This window comes from Schistocerca piceifrons, chromosome 7, assembly GCF_021461385.2.
Source record: "Schistocerca piceifrons isolate TAMUIC-IGC-003096 chromosome 7, iqSchPice1.1, whole genome shotgun sequence".
Lineage (NCBI taxonomy): Eukaryota > Metazoa > Arthropoda > Insecta > Orthoptera > Acrididae > Schistocerca > Schistocerca piceifrons.
Window position 1 is genome coordinate 395053977 of NC_060144.1, and position 22527 is coordinate 395076503.

Here is a 22527-nt window from a genome sequence, read left to right on the forward strand (position 1 = left end):
TTCCCGGTAGGTCACCTTGTACCAATCCACAGTCACTTATCTTCTACACCTTCCGTCTCCAGCTCATGGTCTTGTGACTAGCATTGCTGCCTCTGGATCATGGGGTCCCAAGCACGAAACCCGGCCTGGTTGGTGATTTTCTCTGCCCGGTGACTGGGTGTTTGTGCTGTCCTGATTACAACATCACCACCATTCGTAACAATGGCTAGATTGGACTGTAAATAAAACTGGACTATGTAAAAAGTGAGAATTTGTATGTGCCCTGATGACCGGGCAGTTCAGCGCCCCACCAACCAAACATCATCGTCATCATCATCATCATCATCTTCGACACCTTCCTGTACACCACAGCATTATCAGCGAACAGTCGCAGATTGCGCCACCCTGTCGGCCAGATAATTCAAATATGCAGAAAATAGCAAAAATATTGATTAAATACTGAAACGAATTAAAGTACAAAAAAACGCTCTGAATAGAGATAAAACTAGTAGCTCACCTAATTCGGAATGATTTTTCCTTATGGAAAATTGTGGAAGAAGAAATACTTTTAGGTAAATTATTATCCCAGTGGGAATCTCCTGATATAGAGGTTGACTGGATTACGTACAGGCCCGTGACACTGGGTACACGTCATCTGCATTGCCAGCAACAGCTTCGCAGATCCGACGCGGATGTTAGAATAGTATGTATTTAAACGCAGATTAGTTCAGAGCATTCGGCTGGCGTCACTGCGAAAAGCTCTGAGCGCACTAGGAAGCAACGGCGTGTGGCGATCTCGTGTTGTGGGCCGGATCTCTGGCGCGGAGCCACGGCGTTGTCGATCCGCAGCCATTGATTTGAAGCGAAGCGATTCCCTGGCTGCATGCGAAAAGGGTAGCGCGCACACACGGCCGTGATACATCGACAGAGGTACATCACCCGAGCTGACGAAAAGGAACGTTCGCGGATTGCTAGGATCGTGACAAATGTTAAGCTCCAGCTCTAGGCGGATACATGGGTACAACTACAGAGCGGCAAGTGAAGCGTTTATCTTCTTCTGTGTTTTCCTACTAGGATATTAATTAAATTTCGTGATTGGTTTTCTATTTAAGAGATTTCGTCTCGTGTTTTTGTAAGTGTAAATTGAGTCAGCCTATGGCGCCGTAGTTGCTCACTGAACAACCAGCTACATAGATGATTAATGCATCAACGTCTATTGATGATACATCGGGAGGGTAGAAAGTTGGATATAATGAATTCTGTCTGCGTTTACAGTTTACTTCTTCAGTTAGACTTGCTAGAAGGGCTAGTGTGTGTTTTAGAGTACTGAAACGTTCACTGTTTGACCGGTCGCAGCTCGGCTGTTGACGGGGGGACCGAGCCGATCGTGCCCCTCCCACACGACTCGACTCGGTCACGTACTCACCCCATGTCAGTTGTCCGGATCCCGGACACGCGGATAACCGAGCATGACCGGTCACCGCTGACGTCTCACCTCGCCTCGCCCCGGCTCGCTGCACGGTGCTGTACAAATCCACCGCCTTCCCCGCCCCCCCCCCCTATCTCATTCTCTCTCTCTCTCTCTCTCTCTCTCTCTCTCTCTCTCTCTCACTCACTCACACACACACACACACACACACACACACACACGCATACACATACACATACACACACACAATGTATTTATCTCTGTCTCTCTCTCTCTCTCTTTTAATAGAATAGTAACGCTTCCAAGAACGGGTACGTGACACAGCTAAACTCATAAAGCACTTGGAAAGTAAAATGATATTTCAATACAATCACGGATAGAAGACGAGTCTCATTTCCAAACAGAAGATATATTTTTCCATTCATTAATAGGAAGCATTAAATAAGTGCTGTCCCTGTAATCTAGAAGACAACCATCTTCATAAAGAAAGGATACAAAGAACATTGAACACTTACAGACGTAACTTGTCATACTTTTCACTTGTTAGCAACAGAAACAAAATGATAGTTAACGTTGATCAGCAGTAAACCACTAACGCGTTCCGGCTTTAATTGCCTGCGGCGATTTTATAGTAACATGCCGGCTTTACTGAACCATCTTTCACTAGCTGCGCTTGTTTTATTTATTTATTTATTTATTTATTTATTTAACCTGATCAGATTAGGGCCATCAGGCCCTCTCTTACATCGGACCAGTGTTTCACACATGCAGCATTTCACACATCAGAGTTACATCATGACAATACTTTAAATAAGAAAATTAGATTACTCTAGTCACAATATGAATAAAGAATAATGACTAAGACCTAATAAAGTAAGTACTGGCAGTATTTTTACGGCAGGTGCTATACATACAAATTATGATAAAAGTAATAATAGTAACAGTAAAAAAAACTAAATAATAATGATAAACATGAGAAAAATTGGCAATAGTAATGAAGTTTTGTGCAGATGTACATTAATATCTTGGTGTGTAAGGTAGATGTTTACTAGTATAGAGAGTTTTGGGGGAGGGAGACTTAAGGAGGGGGAAAGAGGGAAGTAATGAGGTGAAGTGCATTTGTGTACAAAGGAAAGCATTACTGTTGCTTAAGTAGATACGTCATTAACTGTTTTTTGAAGCTAGACATGTTTTTAAGTTCTCTAACATACCGAGGGAGGTTATTCCAGAGTCGGGTTCCCGCTACTGTAAAGGACTTGGAGAAGGCGACTGAGCGATGCAGTGGAACAGAGAGGATTTTATTATGATGGGAACGTGTATGGAAGTCTCTGCGTTTGTCTGCACGCAGCCAGAACAATTTTGCATATGCTGGTGAAATGTGATCAAAAAGTCGAATGTCACAGATATATCGGACACAGGCGTTCATGACCAGTTCCAGACGTCGCGAGTTTTCCTGAGAGAGGCCATGTAGGAGAATATCGCTGTAATCAATGATTGGGAATATAAGCGTTTGTACTAATTTCTTTTTCAGATCGAAAGGGAAGAGTTTTTTTATATTTTTGTAGGACATGAAGGGATGCTGATGCTTTTTTGCACACTGCAGTTATGTGCTCTGTCCAATTTAGATTTTCATCTATTATTACTCCCAAACTCTTTGCTGAGGGAGATAAGTTAATATTTGTTCCATTTAGGATAAGAGATGGTACGGATTCCCGATGTTTTGGGCTAATGAGCTTAGCGTGACCAACAAGTACCGCTTGGGTTTTAGATGGGTTTAGTTATAGTCCTAAGTCCTGTGCCCATTTTGATAGTGCATCGAGATCAGTATTGAAGTTTGCAATAGCTTTCTTCAGATTGTTTGGTTCCGCACTTAGATACAACTGAAGGTCATCAGCATACATATGATATTTGCAATAAGTCAGAACCGATGACACATCATTGACATACAGAGAGAAGAGTATGGGACCTAGTACTGAACCTTGGGGAACGCCTGACACTACCTGCCGCCATTGTGATTTTATATTCCCGGACAGGACGCGTTGCTGACGAGACGTCATGTATGAGCGAAACCATTGCACTGCACTTGGTAAGAAATTTAGACCGCTAAGTTTGGCTAGTAAGATGTCAAAGTCGACAGTATCAAATGCTTTGCTGAAATCTAAGAAGCAAATGATAGTCGCTTCTTGTCTGTCCATGGCAAGTTTCAGGTCATCTGTCACCTTTATCAGTGCGGATGTTGTGCTTCGATGTTTACGGAAACCTGATTGGTATTCGTCTAGTAGGTTGTTAGTAGTTAGGTAGTTGGTGAGCTGGTCATGGACTATATATTCTAAGGCTTTTGATAGTGCAGGAAGAAGGCAGATGGGGCGGTAGTCAGAGGGTGCTGTGGCGATGTCCTTTTTAGGCAGTGGCTTAATTTGTCCCAGTTTCCAGGCCTCAGGGAAAACACTTGTGATTAATGAGTCGTTGAAAATGTCTGTTATAGAGGGCAGTAGTTGATCAATAATAAGTTTTACCATCTGGATAGTGATGCCATCATGTCCAGTAGATGCTGATCTAATCCGCATTATTGCTTTCGTGACAGTATTGCAAGTGACGTGCCGTAGATAGAATTTTTCTTTGCTACAGTCGTTCATCCCCATGAAGTAATCAATGATTCTCTGTTTTTTTTGCGGTTCAATTGTGGTTGCAGGTAATGTGAAGAATCGGTTTAGTTCTTCAGCTGGGACCATGGGATTTTCTGCAACTTTTATTTTGCCTAAACCGAGACTACGGAGATTTTTCCACAGGATAGCTGGTCTACATCAGTTGTCAGCTAATGTACGGGCATGCCTGAGCTTAGCGTTTCTCACCGCTTGACTGACTTTGTTTCGCTTCTGCTTGTATACAATGTGATTTTCAGGTGTAGGGTGTATCCTGTATGCTCGATGAGCAGCGTCTCTGAGATTCATGAGCTGTTTTAGTTCATCAGTCAGCCAAGGTGCAGGTTTCCTTTTTACTTTTCTGGTCTTTATTGGAGCGTATTTGTCATATATTTTAGTAATTTTGGTAGTGAAATCTTGGAGTTTGTCGTTTATGTCCATGAGGGGAGTAGAGGTCATCCTCCAAACTATTTCTTGCGCCTCAGTTTCGAGTTCAGGCAAATTTATGCGTTTGAAGTCTCGGTATGTAGACAATTTTTGTTTTTTTCTAGGACATTCTAGTGAATACGTCATGAAAATGATGTCATGGGCCGACATGCCAGGTGCAGATATTTGAGAGGTGCGGATTATTCTGTTTGGAGATTTCGTTGCGAATATATCTATGAAAGTGTGACTGAAGTAGCGTCATATTTGAGGAAGAAAGCATCCTCTTAAATTTCCCAGTGGAAGGACTATTGCACAGAAAATTAATGTTAGTGTCACCTGCTATAATTACATGTTCATATGACGATTCGAGACTAGAGAGGGCAGTTTCGAAGGAGGCGAACCCGACTACTTTAGGAGGTTTGTAAAGGACACATATTAAGCATTTTTGATGGAATACATAAAATACATCTTGCAACTGCAGCCAGGCCTGGCAGATCTGTTTCATGTCTGCTCCACTACTTTAAGATGTCATCATATGTGGGGTGCATTAAAATGTAGAGATCTACTTCATCTGCTGCAGTTTATCTGTTGTTCCTCCATTCCTTGAAACGATCTCTCTTTCTGGGTGGTTATGACACTGTACTTGAATGTTCTATGATAATAAACAATAGAGACAAGTAATACTGAACTGATGTGGAAACCATCGAAACGTTCGCGTAAAAACGAGGTGTTTTACGTTAAAGAAATACCGGGTGATCAAAAAGTCATTATAAATTTGAAAACTGAATAAATCACGGAATAATGTAGATAGAGAGGTACAAACTGACACCCATCCTTGGAATGACATGGGGTATTAGTAGAAAAAAACTTCAAAAAATGTCCGACAGATGGAGCTTCATTTGATCAGAATAGCAATATTTAGCATAATAAAGTAAGACGATCCAAAGATGATGTTCTTTACAGGAAATGCTCAATATGTCCACCATCATTCCTCAACAATAGCTGTAGTCGAGGAATAATGTTGTGAACTGCGCTGTAAAGCATGTCCGGAGGTATGGTGAGGTATTGGCGTCGGATGTCATTATGTTAATGCTTCAGCATCCCAAGGGATGTCGGTCGATCATGATACACTTGCGACTTCAGGTAACCCCAAAGCCAATAATCTGAGGTCTGGGGACCTGGGAGGCCAAGCACGACGAAAGTGGCGGCGATCTTTCACGGGTCTAGCAACATGGGGTGGAGCGCCATCCTACATTTTTGTTCTAATAAAACCCCATGTCATTCCAAGCATGTGTGTCAATTTGTACCTCTCTATCTACATTATTCCGTGATTTATTCATTTTTCAAATTTATACTGACTTTTTGATCACCCGGTATTATACGAATTATAACATTCCCGTTTCTCTATAATAAACTATCCACTAACAATGCAAAAACGATTATGTTAATGATTGCGTAAGTAGCACTCATTTGTCGCAGATTGCTAAGAATTTCCTGCTTTTCATTTATTTCAAGCATATTAAGATCACGGAAAGACGGCCAAAGAAACGTATCAATTTTATGCCTGCAAGTGATCACAATATTTTCACAAACGAAGGTCAAAAGTCAAGGCTCGATTTGTAATCCTTTGTATCTCCTGTTAAAAAAACATATCTGTTAGTACACATCAATTACGCTAGTTAATTATAATCTATCGCGTATCATAATGAAACAGTGCTTTTTACTGCAGTAATTACTCACCTGACGGTGTCATTGACTCTGCATATTTGTTGCAGTTTGTGAATCCTAAGAAGAACTAACCGGATTGACAGTTCCTTTTCGCCTTCTAATTCATCTGTGGCATCTTTAAATGGTCTCGGAAAATGCGCAATTTTTTGTGCAAGCTCTTTATCATATCCTTGCAATCTGTAAGTGGAGTCCTTTTGCGTCAGGAAAACAGCAACTTCGTTATACCAAGAGTGTAAGGATTCTAGCATAGTGTACAAGCTGTTCCAGCGTGTGCAGACCTCTTGTTTCAACGATGATTTCAAAGACGGGCAGAGACTACTTTTCTTAATGTACTTTACAATGGAGGAGGAGGTTATTAGTGTTTAACGTCCCATCGGCAACGACGTCATTAGAGACGGAGCACAAGCTCGGATTAGCGAAGGATGGGGAAGGAACTCGTCCGTGCCCTTTCAAAGGAACCATCCCGGCATTTGCCTGAAATGATGTAAGGAAATCACGGAAAACCTAAATCAGGATGGCCGGACGTGGGATTGAACCGTCTTCCTCCCGAATGCGAGTCCAGTGTGCTAACCTCGTACTTTACAATGAATTTTGCAGTATTTATTGTTGATGCGACGTTAGGGGCATGATTTAGCAAGAAGTTATCTTCATCGAAAGTATGGCTAAGTGTTGTGTTTATGCAATGAGCAGCACAAGGCGTCCTTTCGTGGTTTTCCAAAGCCTTTATTATATTAGCACCCTGGTCGGAGGCAAAAACAAAACTGTGCAACATATCCGACGAAATGTCCCAGTCAAGCCATCCTCTCTTCAATTTCTTTCATAATATTTACTCCCGTCTTCTTAATGTCCGGGAATTTTGTTGTAGAGAAAACATTGTTCACAAGAGACCAAAATGTGTTAATGCAATGTGTTTTAAGCGTCAAATAGTTTACCTGACTATGCGAATCAGTCCACATATCAACTATCGTAGCACATATTTTATTAATAACTTCCGCAATAACAGAAGGCAGTATGCTGTTTCATATTGCATCAGCTTGTTCTTTGACATGTCTGCTTATAGTAGAGGGATGTGGCATGACGTCTGCCTCGTTAACTTCTCCATAATGGGCACCTAGATGTATTAATTCTTGGCCTAGTTCTCTGAAACCTTCACCGGAAACAGCATTAAAAGGCCTCATATCTTTAGCACACATTGCAACACACTTTGCTGTAATACTATTTTGTATTACTGCCAGTAACCCTGAAGGAGCTGTAAGTTTGTGAGGTTTCTTGCAACTGTCTTTCTTTAAATGAGTGGTTTCCGACTGGAAACACAATAATGTGGAGCAGTTTATGTACAATTTATGTACAATACGTACCCAGTAGACGCACTGTTTTCGTCTACAACCAATGGAAATGTACTCCATACTTGGCTTTTTAGACCTCCCCGTTTCTTCAATGTGTAAACATTGGTTTCAGTCTTATATCTCACTGCACTGGCTTCCTCGCGCTGCATGATTACAGAGAGGGGCACACCACAAATGAGAAACCCGTACTGGCTGCAGTCTCACACGAACAATCACACGTGTAATGTGTTTGAAGTTGCGTACTACATATTCGGTCACGGCCTCTATGCTCGGTCATTAGAACAAGTACGGGCAGCCTATCCAGTTAGGGTGTGCTCGCCCCATCTCGTATTTTGTGCTCGCTTACTCGCATGCAGGACTCTAGTGTGTATGCTGTGTGCGTATGCAGGAGGAGCTGGTCGCTGGTCGCGAACAGGTGAATGCGCTTTTGGTTACAGTCAGTCACCTTGGAGCTGGTGCCTCAGGGTGTAGCAGTGGCGGAGAATCTGACGCGTCGCATGACACTCCTCAGATGTCGCTTGTTTTGCCCATGGGCTCTGCTTCCGAGGCACCTCCTAGTCCACCCGACGTTGCGGATCCTCCCTCACAGCAGGGTTAGTAGCGGGTGATAACGCTTTCGCGTCGCTAGAGGCAAAGGGCCGATGTGGAGACTGGCCGCCTGACCTCACCCATTCACCCTGTGATTTGACAGGTGGGTGCTCCAGCAGTGTCCGAGCAAGCACATGGGCGAGGGGTTTACTAATTATTGGGAGCTCCAGTGTTAGGCGCCTTACGGAGCCTCTTAGGCAGATATCGTTCACGGCTGGAAAGAAATCCAATGTGCACTCGTTATGTCTGCCGGGAGCCTCATATGAGATATGGAGGCGGCCTTGTCTGCGGCTATCGAGCGTGCAGGGTGAAGTCTTTTGCAAGTTTTAGCTCATATCGGCACCAACGACCCCTGTAGCATGAGTTCTAAAGTGATCCTCAGCTCGTAGAGTCGGTTGGCGAGGGTAGTGAAGACTGCTGGCGTCACTCACCGGATGCAAACAGAGTCCGCAAATTGTAGCATCGTTCTCAGAGTTAATCTGGGTCCTTTGGTCTAGAGCCGGGTGGAGAATCTCAGCTAAAGGCTTTGAGGACTCTGTGACTGTTTGGCTGCAGATTTCTAGTCCGGAGTTATCGTGGGGGATTTGTAGCACTCCCCTTGATAGGTTGGGGGTGCACCACGCAAATGAAGCAGATACGCATATTGCAGAGTACTTGTGGAGTGCAAATGAGGGTTTTCTAGGCTAGGCGGTAGTTTCAGGTGCTCTGATGAACACTCGCCAGTCGGTTTGCAGCAAGAGAGGTCAAAAGGCGTTTGGAATAAAGACACTTCGAGTGTCATAATTTTATCAGTAATCAGTCGAAGTATTCGTAACAAAGTTCCAGAATTAACTGTTTTAGGTTAGGTTAGTGCTTAACGTCCCGTCGACAACGAGGTCATTAGACACGGAGCGGAATCTCGGGTTAGGGAAGGATTGGGAAGGAAATCGGCCGTGCCCTTTCAAAGGAACTATCCCGGCATTTACCTGAAACGGCCGGCCGAAGTGGCCGTGCGGTTAAAGGCGCTGCCGTCTGGAACCGCAAGACCGCTACGGTCGCAGGTTCGAATCCTGCCTCGGGCATGGATGTTTGTGATGTCCTTAGGTTAGTTAGGTTTAACTAGTTCTAAGTTCTAGGGGACTAATGACCTCAGCAGTTGAGTCCCATAGTGCTCAGAGCCATTTGAACCATTTACCTGAAAGTATTTAAGGAAATCACGGAAAACCTAAATCAGGATGGCTTGAGACGGGATTGAACCGTAGCCCTCCCGAATGCGAGTCCAGTGTGCTACCACTGCGCCACCTCGCTCGGTCAGAATTAACTGTCTTTCAGGAACGTTCACCATATCAAATCATTCTTGGGAGCGGGAGCTGTCTGACACTTGAAGTGAAGAGCTCTGAGATATTTAGCGAGTCGTAGAACACACAGCTGAAAGACAGGTTACACGCCGAAGGAGGAGGAGTGTTCAATGTAGTGGCCAAACATATTTTCACTATTGACGTCGAAGTTGAGTGTGACACGCGTACGTGAAACCAAATTAATTGTTGGATGCTTTTACTGGCTGCCCGATTACGCTATGGCATTTCTAGAGTCATTCTAAGAAGGTCTACGGTCAGTAGCGCGTAAATAACCTAATGATGCAATATCAATTGAAGGCTACTTTTACCTACCGAGTATAGACTGGAATGTCTGTAGACTCACTAAGAGACAGTCATGCGAAATATTTTTCACGGTTTGTAGCTACAAATAGGCCGTACCTCGTCCACAATGTCACTATACAAATAGGGATTAGCGATCATGATGTCTGTAGCAACTATGATTACGAAAGTTAATAAATCAGTCAAGAAGGCTAGGAGAGTGTTTCTACTAGATAGAGCAAATAAGTAGTTATTAGCATCTCACTAAGACAATGAACTGTCGTCACTTAGTTTCAGGAAGCTGAATGCAGAGTAATTATGGCCAAGGTTTAAGCAGATTGCAAATCGTGGTCCTCACATTTATGTGCCTAGTAAGTGGATAAAGGATGGAAAAGACCCACCATGGTTTAATAACGAAATTTGGAGGATGCTGAGGAACCAGAGGCTGTTGCATTCACGGGGAACGCACAAATGACAGCAAGCGAAGGATAGGAGAGATTCTTGCGTCTGTGAAAAGATCTAAGCGGAAAGCATACAACAGCTGCCACCGTCACACTTGAGCAGAGGATCTGGCAGAGAACCGAGAAAATTCTGAAGTTATGTGAAATCGATAAACAGGTCTGAGGCTTCCAATTGTCTCTTGTTGAACAGACTGGGATGGCAGCGGAAGATAGCAAAACGAAAGCCGAAGTTCACAGAGGAGAATGGTACTCATATACCGTCATTTTACCATAGGACATACTCCCGTATGGACAACGTGGTACTAAGCGTTCGTGGCGTAGAGAAACCACCAGATTTGAAAGCAAATAAATCATCAGGTCCAGATGAAATCCAAGTTCTATATCACAAACACTACTCTACGGCATTGGTCTCTTACGTAGTTTGCATTTATCGTGAATCTCCCGCCCAACACAAAATGCCAAGCGACTGGAAAAAGCGCAGCTGACTCAAGTATATAAAAACGGTAATACAACGGCCCCGAAAAACTGTAGACAAGCATCCCTAACTTCTGTTTGCTACAGAATCCTTAAACGTATTCTCCGTTCGAATATAATAAACTTTCTTCAGTCCGAGAAGCTTATCTCCACGAATCAGCATGGTTTTAGAAAGCATCGCCCCTTACTCACATGATATAGAGCATGCTATCGATGAAGGGCAACAACAGATTCGAGCATTTCCAGATTTCCGGAAAGATTAGACACGGCGACCCCTTGAGGGCTGTTAACGGAGGTACGAGCACTGTTCACGGATATGTGAGTGGCTCTAAGACTTCTTAAACAACATAATCGAGTCTTTTGCCCTAGAGGCGTGTTCATCAGCCTCAAGGGTATGGTTAAGAATGCCCCAGGGAAGTATGATTTGAAAACACGGAACTGTCCATAGTTAATACTGTCATGAAGAAAAGACTGTGGGTCGCTCATAGAGGAATTTCTCACAATTTTTCTCTGCGAAAAAAAGACGTGCGATGTCTTAAAGGGTTCCGGAAATATCTGAATAACCCAGTACATTGTAATTTGAAATTTTTTGCATGACTTTGTTATTGAAGTAATTTCCAATTCTCCATGTCATCCTGTATGCCGAGCAGTATCTCTCTACCAAATCATCTTTAAGTGACCGTATCTGAAGAAACTGTACTTATGAAATCGAAAAATGAAGCGAACGTTTGTCAGATGAGTACTGTCACAAGTGTATAAGTCAGTTAAATAGTGGTTTTCCATAGTGATGATTCCGACTGTCAGAGGCAATCGTGAGTAGCAAATATTTCAGAAAATGTCTCTGAGCACTGTGGGACTTAACTTCTGAAGTCATCAGTCGCCTAGAACTTAGAATTAATTAAACCTAACTAACCTAAGGACATCACACACATCCATTCCCGAGGCAGGATTCAAACCTGCCACCGTAGCGGTCAATCAGTTCCAGACTGCAGCGCCTAGAACCGTGCAGCCACTCCGGCTGGCAGCAAATACTTCAATTCGAGGGAAGAAGATCTAGTGTGCTATCGACTGCGTCCAAAGTTGTGGCTAAATGTGATGTCAGGTTATTCTGCCGGTGGAACGCAAGACGAGTGTTCTCAGTCTTTACACGATGTAGTAAATGTAGCTGGATGTACATACTTAGCGACTTAGTTACTAACACGATTTACATGTAGGAGTGTTTCATGAAGTGATGTCTGCATTGCCTTGAAGAGACTTCCAGTACATCTATGACATAATTATTAATGCTGTGTTGAACTTAAACCGTATTTGTAGAATGAAGGCTTTCACGACCGGGTGACATGGCTGTTGACATAATTTTCCGGGATGTGAGTTCGTGGTCCAAGAACTTTTCTGCTCCTTACGTTTCGTCCAGAACTGCGTTGGACTTCCTCAGAGGCGCTGCTCCGCTGAGTCTTGCCGACTGACTGGTCGGGTGTCTGAGAGCGACTTATATATTGTGAGAAAGGGGGGCGTGGTACAGGTGATAAGTGATGAGCAGTGATAATCAATAGCAAAGATAAGGTTGACAATCGATTACCACCTTGTCAAAGACAAAAATTGTTAGCAATTTTGTAGAGCCACTGTCCATATATCGCTAAGTTTCATAGCCTCCTCTTTCCTATTAAAATTATCGTTGTGTTTATAAATTTCGATAGCTTCTCTATATAGCCGTGGATAGTACTTTAACGTTGTAGATAAAACTTCGGTATCTGAAAACTTCACTTGGTGGTAGCCTGGTTGCGTATTTGTTGCCAGTTCAAGTGCTGAAAGTTACTTGTTTCTCTTTAAGTATATCACGATAAATGGCTCACCATGCAGATTAACTAGTTACGTCCAGGCAGAAGTTCAGTAATGAAAAATTTAGCACTTGTAATGTAAAATACGTTATGTGAATCACCAATGGAACAAAACGGATAATTAACTGCATGCAGTAATTACATGTAAAGTATGAAATTGTTCCATCAGGGCTGGCGTGACACAATTAACATCAAAACAGCACAAGAACGGACCTGGTGGAGTCCCAAATAAGACTCAATAGCTCCCCAGTAAATTAATTCCGCCATAATACATAGGAGCGCTCTCTATTTGCTATCACCTCAACACATGTCACACACTTGAATGTCGTGTTTGACCACTGCGCATGATGGAAACTCATCACACTGAAGCGACTTCTTGAAAATGTAGTTGCTTACAATTATTATGTGAGGAAAATGTATGTTACGATTGTGAATCCCAAATATTCCTTTCCTTTGATCACGTTAATAATTAATAATGAATATCACAGAGCAATGTTCTGAAAATTGGCGTAAATTAAAGTAAAAATGTAGGTAAGAATTGTCAGACTTTCATTTTACAGGAGGACTGCAAGATGGAAAAGGAATAAACTTCCTCGTCTGCGCAGCTCCCAAATCCAAGATAAACGACACAAATATTATATGCATGGAACTGAGCATACAAGATGTGTAACAGAATTAGTTAATTACAAGCTGCTCAAAAGGAACACTTAATATTTTGCAGTTACAGCGAGTGGGTGTAAGACAGTGTGAGATGAGGGCTGGGATAGATACAGTAAATCAGGGTTACTCGGGCCCAGTTTTTACATATTTCTAATACGTAATTTTGTAAAACCATAATTATAAAAGACCGGTTCTTGTAACTGCATTATTCCCAGTCTGCAAATTTTGTGCATACTATTTGTGGTAGTTCTACCTTGACAGCATTTCACGATTAAATAAAAAATCGAAAGGAAACGAAGTTGGGCTCAAGAAGCTCAAGCGCTAAAAGAACGAAATAGTATAGTTATGAAAGAAATTTCATAACCTAACCGACTAAAGACAGTGTATTTGATTGATGGAACAGAAAATAAGCCCCACTTGACAAGTTTTGGAGGGTTAATATTGTGCTTATTATCGCATCTTTTATAATGCAGAGTGTCTTTTTGTTCAGGCCACTTCCAGAATTTTTTTGTTTGTTTCATACACTCAACGACAGCTCCGTTGTTGTCTACGCTTGACAGCACTAAGAAATTCCGTCTACTGCCATAAAAGGATTACAAAGTTTTCTTCTTCCATTGTCTGTTTAAGAGAACGTTCTTGTGGACCACAGTCTTCTTTTTTCTACCCCGCATTTTGCATTGCCCATCTTAGCTTCTTCATCTGTAGGAATACTGGTAGACGACAAATAAATGTCAGTCATTTCATATGCTTCATCCTTACTGTTGAATAAATTACAGGCCCTTCCTCCTGGCGATCAGCATCTTCTGATGTTGACTAAGTATCATTTTGTGGTAGACTTGCTGATTTTGGAGAAATCTCCAGTTTGTCTTTGGGATACTGCACCTCATGGTGATAGCTTTTAACCATTTTTCCAGTTGGTCATCTGCAAACCCATAGTACTCCCAATTCGCTTGCAATCTTCAGTATTTGGACGGCATAGTAAACTCTGTACATTCTGAAAACTGGAGGGAAAACAACGAACTTTCTCATGTGTCCTTTAAAGAAAAAAAACTAAATAGTTTCAGACATTTACAATAGCTTGTCACCATCTGTACCAGGTGTTTTATTTTGATTTAAAAGGAGAACATACGTATCTAAAGGTTACATATACCCAAGCCGATAGTGAGTTCAAGTAGCCCTTGCATTTCGTTGTCAGTACACAAATATACACTTGGGCGAATAACTTTTTAAAGATGATTTGTAACTAAACAATTACATAGAAATCACATAAAGTACTGTACAAGAAATAATAGTTTGCACTTACTGCATTCAGAATGTCGATTCTTCGCACTTTGCAGGAAGTAAGACACATGTCTTATTTCAATAACACAATCTTCTCTAAATTCTAGCAGCAGCTCGTGCAACTACGTGGAGTATAGTAGAGTCCGCCGAGTGCTGCTACCCCGTGGAAGAACTAAAAACTACGTCGAATATTTCAGTACATCGCTACCAGGAACGAATTAGACCACTTTAAAGGTAGGGGTCGCAGTAAGCCTGATTTACAGTACCAAATCAATGATCTCTCTCCTGAACTACCCCCCCCCCCCCCGCCCAGACCCCAAACTCCGCTTTGAGGGCTGACTTAGTGCTACTGAAAATGACAGGAATCTGAAATTGCATTTTTCCACATAAAGAGAGATGAAACAAACAGAAACTTTTCTGCCACGCCGTACAAAAACGCGTATTACGGTGCAATAGACTGGTACTGAAAGCAAACAATCTCCCTCCATTGGTTAGCTTCGATCGTGTCATGTCTGGTGGTGGGTACGAAACTCTGTAAATTCAGAAAACTGGAGGGAAAACAACGACCTTTCTCATGTGTCCACGATAGCACCGACAGGTGGCTCTTTTTTAATGCGCAGAGAGCAAGAAAAACTTCACAATTAAATACCTACAGGGTATCTGTGTGGCAGCTAGCACCGCCGCATCTATGGCAAGTGATTAGCATCAGAATCGCACAGAAATATCATTCCGGGAAACAAGATGTACCGGTGAAAACTGGTCGTCTACCAGGAGGCTGCCGCTGCCTCCTAAGACATTGAGAGAGCCTCCTGGCAACTAAATGGTACACTGCCGTCCATCCCAAACTCACTGTCTTCCTATGACATATCGAGTAACTTGCCACTCCCAGACAAAATGCCAAGCTCACGTAATCAATTGTTGAGTGATCGTGAGAGAACTAAAACAAAGATCGTGAAGCGATATTTGATATTCATAATACTGTGTTTTTGTAAATTACGGAAGTGGCTCTGAGCACTGTGGGATTTAACATCTGAGGTCATCAGTCCCAGAGAACTTAGAACTACTTAAACCTAACTAACCTAAGGACATCACACACTTCCATGCCCGAGGCAGGATTCGAACCTGCGACCGTAGCGGTCGCGCGATTACAGACTGTAGCGCCCAGAACCGCTCGACCACTCCGGCCGGCAAATTGCCGAAGTGTCACAGTAATAGCTCTTGTGAGTGCATCTCGGTCATGTGTTTTCGTGTCTGGGTTGTGGAAGATTTCGTCGGGATGGCGGTGGGATGGTAACACTTCAGATACCAAAATTAGCATTTGTCACGACATATTCATTGCCAGCGATATCATTTATTATAATTGCATGGTCATTGATTTAATTCTGTCTGATGGAAGCCTTTGTGGATAAGAGAAATGCTATACGTAGCCTTCACCACAGTGGATACGTTAGAGTTCAGCTGGTAGATTTGTTTATGGCGTGAATTTTCGGTTCAGGAAGATGGGCCTCGTAACTTACAACCCCTCAGACCAATAACGAACGTTTCCGGCCTAAATATTGTCTTTGATTGACTTGATACGTTCCTTTAGTTACACTATCAGTTGTAATTACTAAAATGGATTTCCTTGAAGCGTTCTGCAGAATATTTTCTGAACATTGACAGATCAAATGGTGCCGCGTTGTAAGACGCCATAACAACTTTTAAATGTAAGCTATATAGTTGGTTCAACAAGTATGTACCAAATCGTCGTTAAATCATATTAATCTAGTACGCTTTTTAACACAGTAAGCATTCTGTTATATACTTATAAATAATTTTGATACAAACTTTGATAGCATCACTGATTTTATACCAAATATTTTTTCATTGCCACCATCAACCCTACCACGTCTCTTTGTGTCAGCATTTAATAGTTACGTAAGTGAACAATAAAAATGTACAGCAAAGTAAAAACGTAAGGCTGTTTCTGGTACGTCGAAAGCAGCATGTATATGCAAATTTAGCTCTTGTAAATGTCAACAGGGCATCTAGTCTCTCCAGGAACATGGGCATTGAAACAGTAAAGGAAATTTCGCCCTAAGTGAATCATAAAAATTATTTGAATATTAATAATCACTATTATAGATCACATTTAATTCAAACGCAACCTAAAATTGTAATAATGACTTTGTCCCTTCACTTTTAATAACATAGTAATTAGTATTGCTGAAAGCGGTAATACACTCACTGAAATCGGGATTCATGTAGGATTTTATCCGCATATTCATCGTTACCGATATTTTCACAGATCCGAGCAACGAACCAGGCATGCAAACTTGGGATTCATTAATTTCCATTGAGAGAAATTAAAACTGTTCGTTTTCCACGCCAAGGAGACTCACGATAATCGCCGTATCCTTTATTCATTTACACCTAGATCTATAAACGCAAAGCGCTTATCTTTAGTCACTTTACTTCAGCCAGATAGATTTTGCCTTTGTGGGCATTTAGAAAGACTTATATTGGAGAACACAATATGAAGCTCTACTGTTATCGGAACGTTCTCTATCGGTATTTCCATAGTAAACCCCTCTGGGATGCACACCACCTCTCTCGTAGTGTCTGCAGTGTAGTTTGTTCAGCATCTTCGTAACGCTCTCGCGCCGACCTAACGACCCTGTGCCAAAATCAGTTGCCCTTCGTTGGATCTTCGCACTTTTTTCTATTAATCCACCATGTCGGTGTCCTAGACTGAGGAGCGAAACACAAAAAGCTTTCGAAGAAGTGTTTTGTAAGCCCCTTTCCTCGCGCGCGAATTACTTGTCCTTAAGATTCTTGAAATGAAGCACGGCTTGTCATAAGTTTCTTAGACATTTTATATTTGGATGGTAAAACCACTTTTGATTATCGCGGATTTTCTACGGTTTTCAGTGTTTTGTTACCGATAGCACAACAGAACTGCGGTGGATTCCTTCGCCTATTTGTGCACAATCTGTTTCATCTGTTCACATTCATGGTCATCTGACAGTTTCTGTGATACTGCTCTCGCACATACAGTGAAAGACCCTCCGTATGAAGTGTTCGTAAGCAGTGGGAAGAAACATGTTGACAATAGAATTAAATCTAGTCCAGAAATTCTGCTAAAATAAAGAATGGAGAATATTTGAGGAACATGGCCTTTAAAAGAATGAAACCCTGGCTCTGTAACCGTAGTAATTTTCATTTCTAACGACACTCTCAATTGTTTATTTCAAAGCTCTCTCTGCCAAATGATCCTCCACTAGTTGTAAGGTTACGAGTTTACAGCATGTGCTCAGAGTATCCCACAAAGTGAACTCATGGACGCAGCATGTAACGTAACTTCTACACCTGTGTCTACATTATATTCAAACTTCGCTTGGGACCGTATGGTGCATTGCGGAGGATAGCTTGTTACTCTACTAGTCTTTTACTTTCCTGTTTTACGAGTGGGAAATAGAGTGAGGCACTAACGACTGTCTATATGCCTCCATAAAACTTAATTTCTCTTACCTTCGTGTTTCATACATGAAATGTACTTTGGGCTTCTCATTCAACTTCTAATGCCGCTTGTATAACTTTTCGCCGGAGTGTTTCGCAATAAGAACGTCGTCTTCCCTCCAGAGATTCCCATTTGAGTTCACGAAGCATCTCCGTAATAACGGCTTGTTGATCGTTCCCACCGGCTACAAATCTAGCAGCCCGCCCCTCAAATACTTTAATTCGACGTGATAGTGGCCTTAAACACTCTATCAGTACATAAGAATGGAATGCACTCCTTTCCTATACGCGCCGTCTCCTGCATGTCGTCGCCCTTATATATGAATTACACTTTCCAAATATTATCCCAGTTAACCAAGGTCGACGATTCGCCTTCCCTAGTACCGTCCTTACGTCCCTGTTTCATATCATGTCGCTTTGCAATGTGACCCTTAGATATTTAACCGATATGACTGTCGAGCAGCACACTACCAAAACTTTAGTCTGACGTTACCTGAGTTTTTATCCTATTCATCTGCATCAACGTACAATTTTCTACATTTAGAACAAATTTGAAATTTTGTCTTAGTCATATCGTATCCTCCTAGGGTCAACCACGACGATACCTTGCCGTATGCTACAGCATCATCACCAAACGGCGGCAGATTATTGCTGATCGTATCCCTTATATTTCTTATGTACGAGTATATAAACAAGAGCGGTCCTACATTTTTCTCTTTGGCAGCCTTGACGACATTTGTCTAATGAAGTCTCGACGTCTTGGACAGCGCAACGGCTGTGTTAGATAAGAAGTCTTCCAGTCGCTCAAATATCTGGAAAGATATTTCATATTATCTACCCTTCAAAGTCCAGTGGGGCACTGTGTGAAACGCCTTCCGGCAATTTAGGCCACATCCAGCGTAACTTGTAATATGAAGAACCGACATGGTCAAATAGACAGATCTTACATGTGTGAAGCTCACAAGCATTAATGATTAGTTCTAACCGTCTATTGTTCTTTGCATGCGCTGTTTCGGATTACATAGCATTAGTGGAGATTCGGTAGGTGTGATTGCACAAGTTTACGTCTTTTGCGCGAGTTCTGTTCATCCATCACGAAATCTTTGTTGCTTTATCCCTATTCCTTTTGTCCTCTTTCGACTGGGGCACACAACTTCTATAAAATAGGTCTAGATTTTTTCCTAAATTTCCGAGGAGGTGCACCACATCGTCTCTCTGTCTGTGTGTTGTGTATGTGTATTGATGTATGTGTGTGTGCGTGTGTGTGTGTGTGTGTGTGTGTGTGTGTGTGTGTGTGTGTGTGTGTGTGTGTATCTGTGTGTGTGTGTATGTGTCTAGAACAAAACTTTCCGACATTTTCCTCATGGCTATACCCTTGTAATATGTATAGTTTCCCGAGGCGGCCTGTCACTAACCTTAATCAAAGAGAATCTGTTTAAGTAAATAATACTTTACAGAAATATTAATTTTTACATTTCGTTTATAAGTGTTGCAGTTATACAAAATAAACACCATTTCACTGATACAAAGCTTCTCAATACCACTATGAATTCAATGACTCACGTGGCTTGATTAGCATTACAAAACTGTCGTATATTACCACTGATGTAGGGCAAATTCACACGCATTTCATTATCTAAACTTACAAGTTTGTTTTCATACTCGGCACAATAGAAAATGCACTCTCACGCGAATAAGTTGTACAAAACTGGAGCAAAAATCAATGCTCCTTTATTTATATGAGAATGACCTTGCTGAATAGAAATCCAGAAGTTACAAAAATATGATTCCTGGTTCTTACGTTTTAAAGTGACGCTATTCCTTATCTCTGCCAGTGCCTCTTTGTCAACAAGCTGAAACTCACAAGTACTGGAAAGCGCGAAAGGACGAGAGAGCATCAAACTGCAAGAGAGATACCTAGAGCATCAGAAGAAAGACAATGGACGTTACATTCATAAAATAATTGAATTCAACATACTGGTCACTTGTTTAATACGTGATGTCTGGTTACACTGAAGTTTGGAAAAGAAGAATGGTTAGTATTATTTCATCACAAGTTTTTCATTTGTTTTGTACTCTGAACTTACTAGTCTCGAGACACCCTTGATGGTACTACTGAACACCTCTGGTTTAAGAGACGTCTAGTCTGGAAAGCTCTGGTGTAGAGGAACGCATAACCCACAGTGCTATAAGCTTGCAGTCGTCGTTGTGAATACGTGTGAACTGCATCCAAGCTCTGTGGCAGCTACCTTGTACCGGAGTTCACAGTGGTCGCGCCTGCCCACAGGTTCCGGGGCGCCGCTGGAGGAGTCGGCGTTCTGCGCGATGCTGATGCACAACCTGCCGGCCGGCTACCCGCTGTGCGAACTCAGCAGCGTCTTCTTCTTCGTGTTGCCCATGACGGTGATGCTGGTGCTCTACACGCGCATGGCGCGCGTCATATGGCGGCCGCGAGCCGTGCCCCGCGGCTCCGTGCGCAAGGACCACAACCGCAAGCCCATCGTGCGCATGCTCGGTAACTGCACCACTGTTCACTGGTTCATCTGTGTTCTTACTAGAGTTGTAAAACTACCGTAGGCTACCGTAGACTACCCTAAGTAAGTGAAGACTATGGTAGTTTTCCTGTTAGCTTTTGTCAGTTTAAGTCATACCAACTTTACCTGTACGTTGGGTGTGTTGCATATCTATTTGGCGATATCAAGTAAAGATCGCTTTCTAGAAGTGTTGAACCATCTAGAAACTAAATAAGGATATACAGAGGTTCATGACACATCTGGAATATTTTGGTTCCAAGTAATACACGTTTTAATCTGCCACTAAGTGTGATATCATCGCACACTCCGCTACAGAGTGAAAAATCTCATTCTCGAAACATCCCTCAGTATGTAATACAGCTTATAAATGTGAAAGATGTAAAAAGTTTTGTTTGAGAACTAAAATGATCGACGTGGCTGTGAACTTTCCAGAAACTGTAAACAAATACTGTAAATTGGAAATCATAAATGTTACATGCAAAGAAAATTGCAAGAACGTGGAAGTTGTGAAAAAAATTTTGTGAGGATTTTATAGTCAAAGGTTTTCCAAATTATAATAAAGAAGGTTGTTATATTAATGGAGCATTCCAAAATTATTACGTTTACCAATACTTCGAAAGCTATTAAATAGTTGCAGGTAAAGACGTTAAATGTTGTGAAAAAGACTTCCCTAGGAGAGTAAAATGTACCAATACTTAAAGATATATGTGATTTGATTATGAGCTCAACAAAAAACTGGCATACATATTCCGAATCTGATCTCATAATAGTTCACAATTTTAATGGTGACAAATATAAATTTTGTCCTTGGACAATATCTGATGACTATACATTCATAGCTCACTGTGCTACCTGTTACGATTCCCAATTTATTTTGAATTACTATGTTGGAAATACAATAAAACCAATAACTAACGTTATAGGAGACGAAACAATTAGGTATAAAAATTATAGATAGTTGTAATTTCATACCAGATCCTCTTAGTAGTTTTCCAAAAACTTTTTATTTAAAAGAATTGAAGAAAGGCTACTTCCCTCATTTGCTCAAGACACAATGAAAATTACATTGGACCAATTCCTGATACTCAATATTATTATGTTGACACTATGAAGCCAAAAGATACAGAAGCATTTCTCAAATGGTGTAGCTTCAGAGGCAAACAAAATTAGGTGTACAATATGTAGAAAGAAATTGTTGAATACTTTAATTCTTATGTAGATATTTTGAGCAGAGGTTATTTAGAACTGAGAATACAGTTTCTAGAAATAGCTAATATAGACCTGTTGTGTTATTTAACCATTGCTGGTATTTGTATGGCGATTTACAGATCTAAATACTGACCTGAAAATATAATTGCTGTATCGGATGAAGAACAGAAAGAAAATTATAATAAAGAATACATAGTATGGTTAAACCGTTTAATCAATACCCATATCACACACACTCATAATGGTGGTGAATAAGAATAGCTGGTCCAAAAGTAGATGGATTTGATAAAGCAACTAAAACTGTTTATTAGTGCCATGGTAGTTTCCAGCATAGAAGCTAAAAATGCTTAAAAGTGAGGCAATTAACTATAAAAATAAAGAAACAATTGGTTACCTTTGTCAAAAGACATTAACAAGAAGTGTAGACATACGAAATGTTGTATATAATTTAGTAGAGATGTGGGACTGTGATTGCCTTAACTCACCAGAGTACAAAAAACTTAAATAATTGAAACAGTTACCCAAAGCTGTTGAACCACTGAATCCAAGAGATGCATTTTATGGTGGCTGTAGGAATGGGATAAAATAAAGAGCTAAAGCAGACGGTGTTAGAAAAATAAAATATATTGATGTATGTGGTCTTTATCCAACTGTACAATATTATGATTATTATCCTGAGCAACATGAAAGAAAAATATATAGAACAAGACATAATAGTAAAAATGGGATGAATTTTTAAAATATCGCGTAGAGGATTGTGACATCCTGTTTTGCCTGTAAGGGTAAAAATTGATAAAAGTTAAAACAGTTGTTTCCTT

At 41.3% G+C, this 22527-nt stretch overlaps 1 protein-coding gene across 1 annotated transcript in view; it reads left to right on the forward strand.

Moving 5' to 3' along the window:
- The window catches only part of LOC124805169 (neuropeptides capa receptor-like), a gene marked incomplete at its 3' end in the record, with an annotated part of 1111251 nt that overhangs the window by 1018207 nt on the left and 70517 nt on the right, over positions 1 to 22527 (forward strand). Inside the window, exon 5 of the mRNA XM_047265654.1 lies at positions 20254 to 20481. Within this exon, the coding sequence (XP_047121610.1) occupies positions 20254 to 20481 (228 nt within the window). The remainder of the gene's footprint in view (positions 1 to 20253; positions 20482 to 22527) is intronic.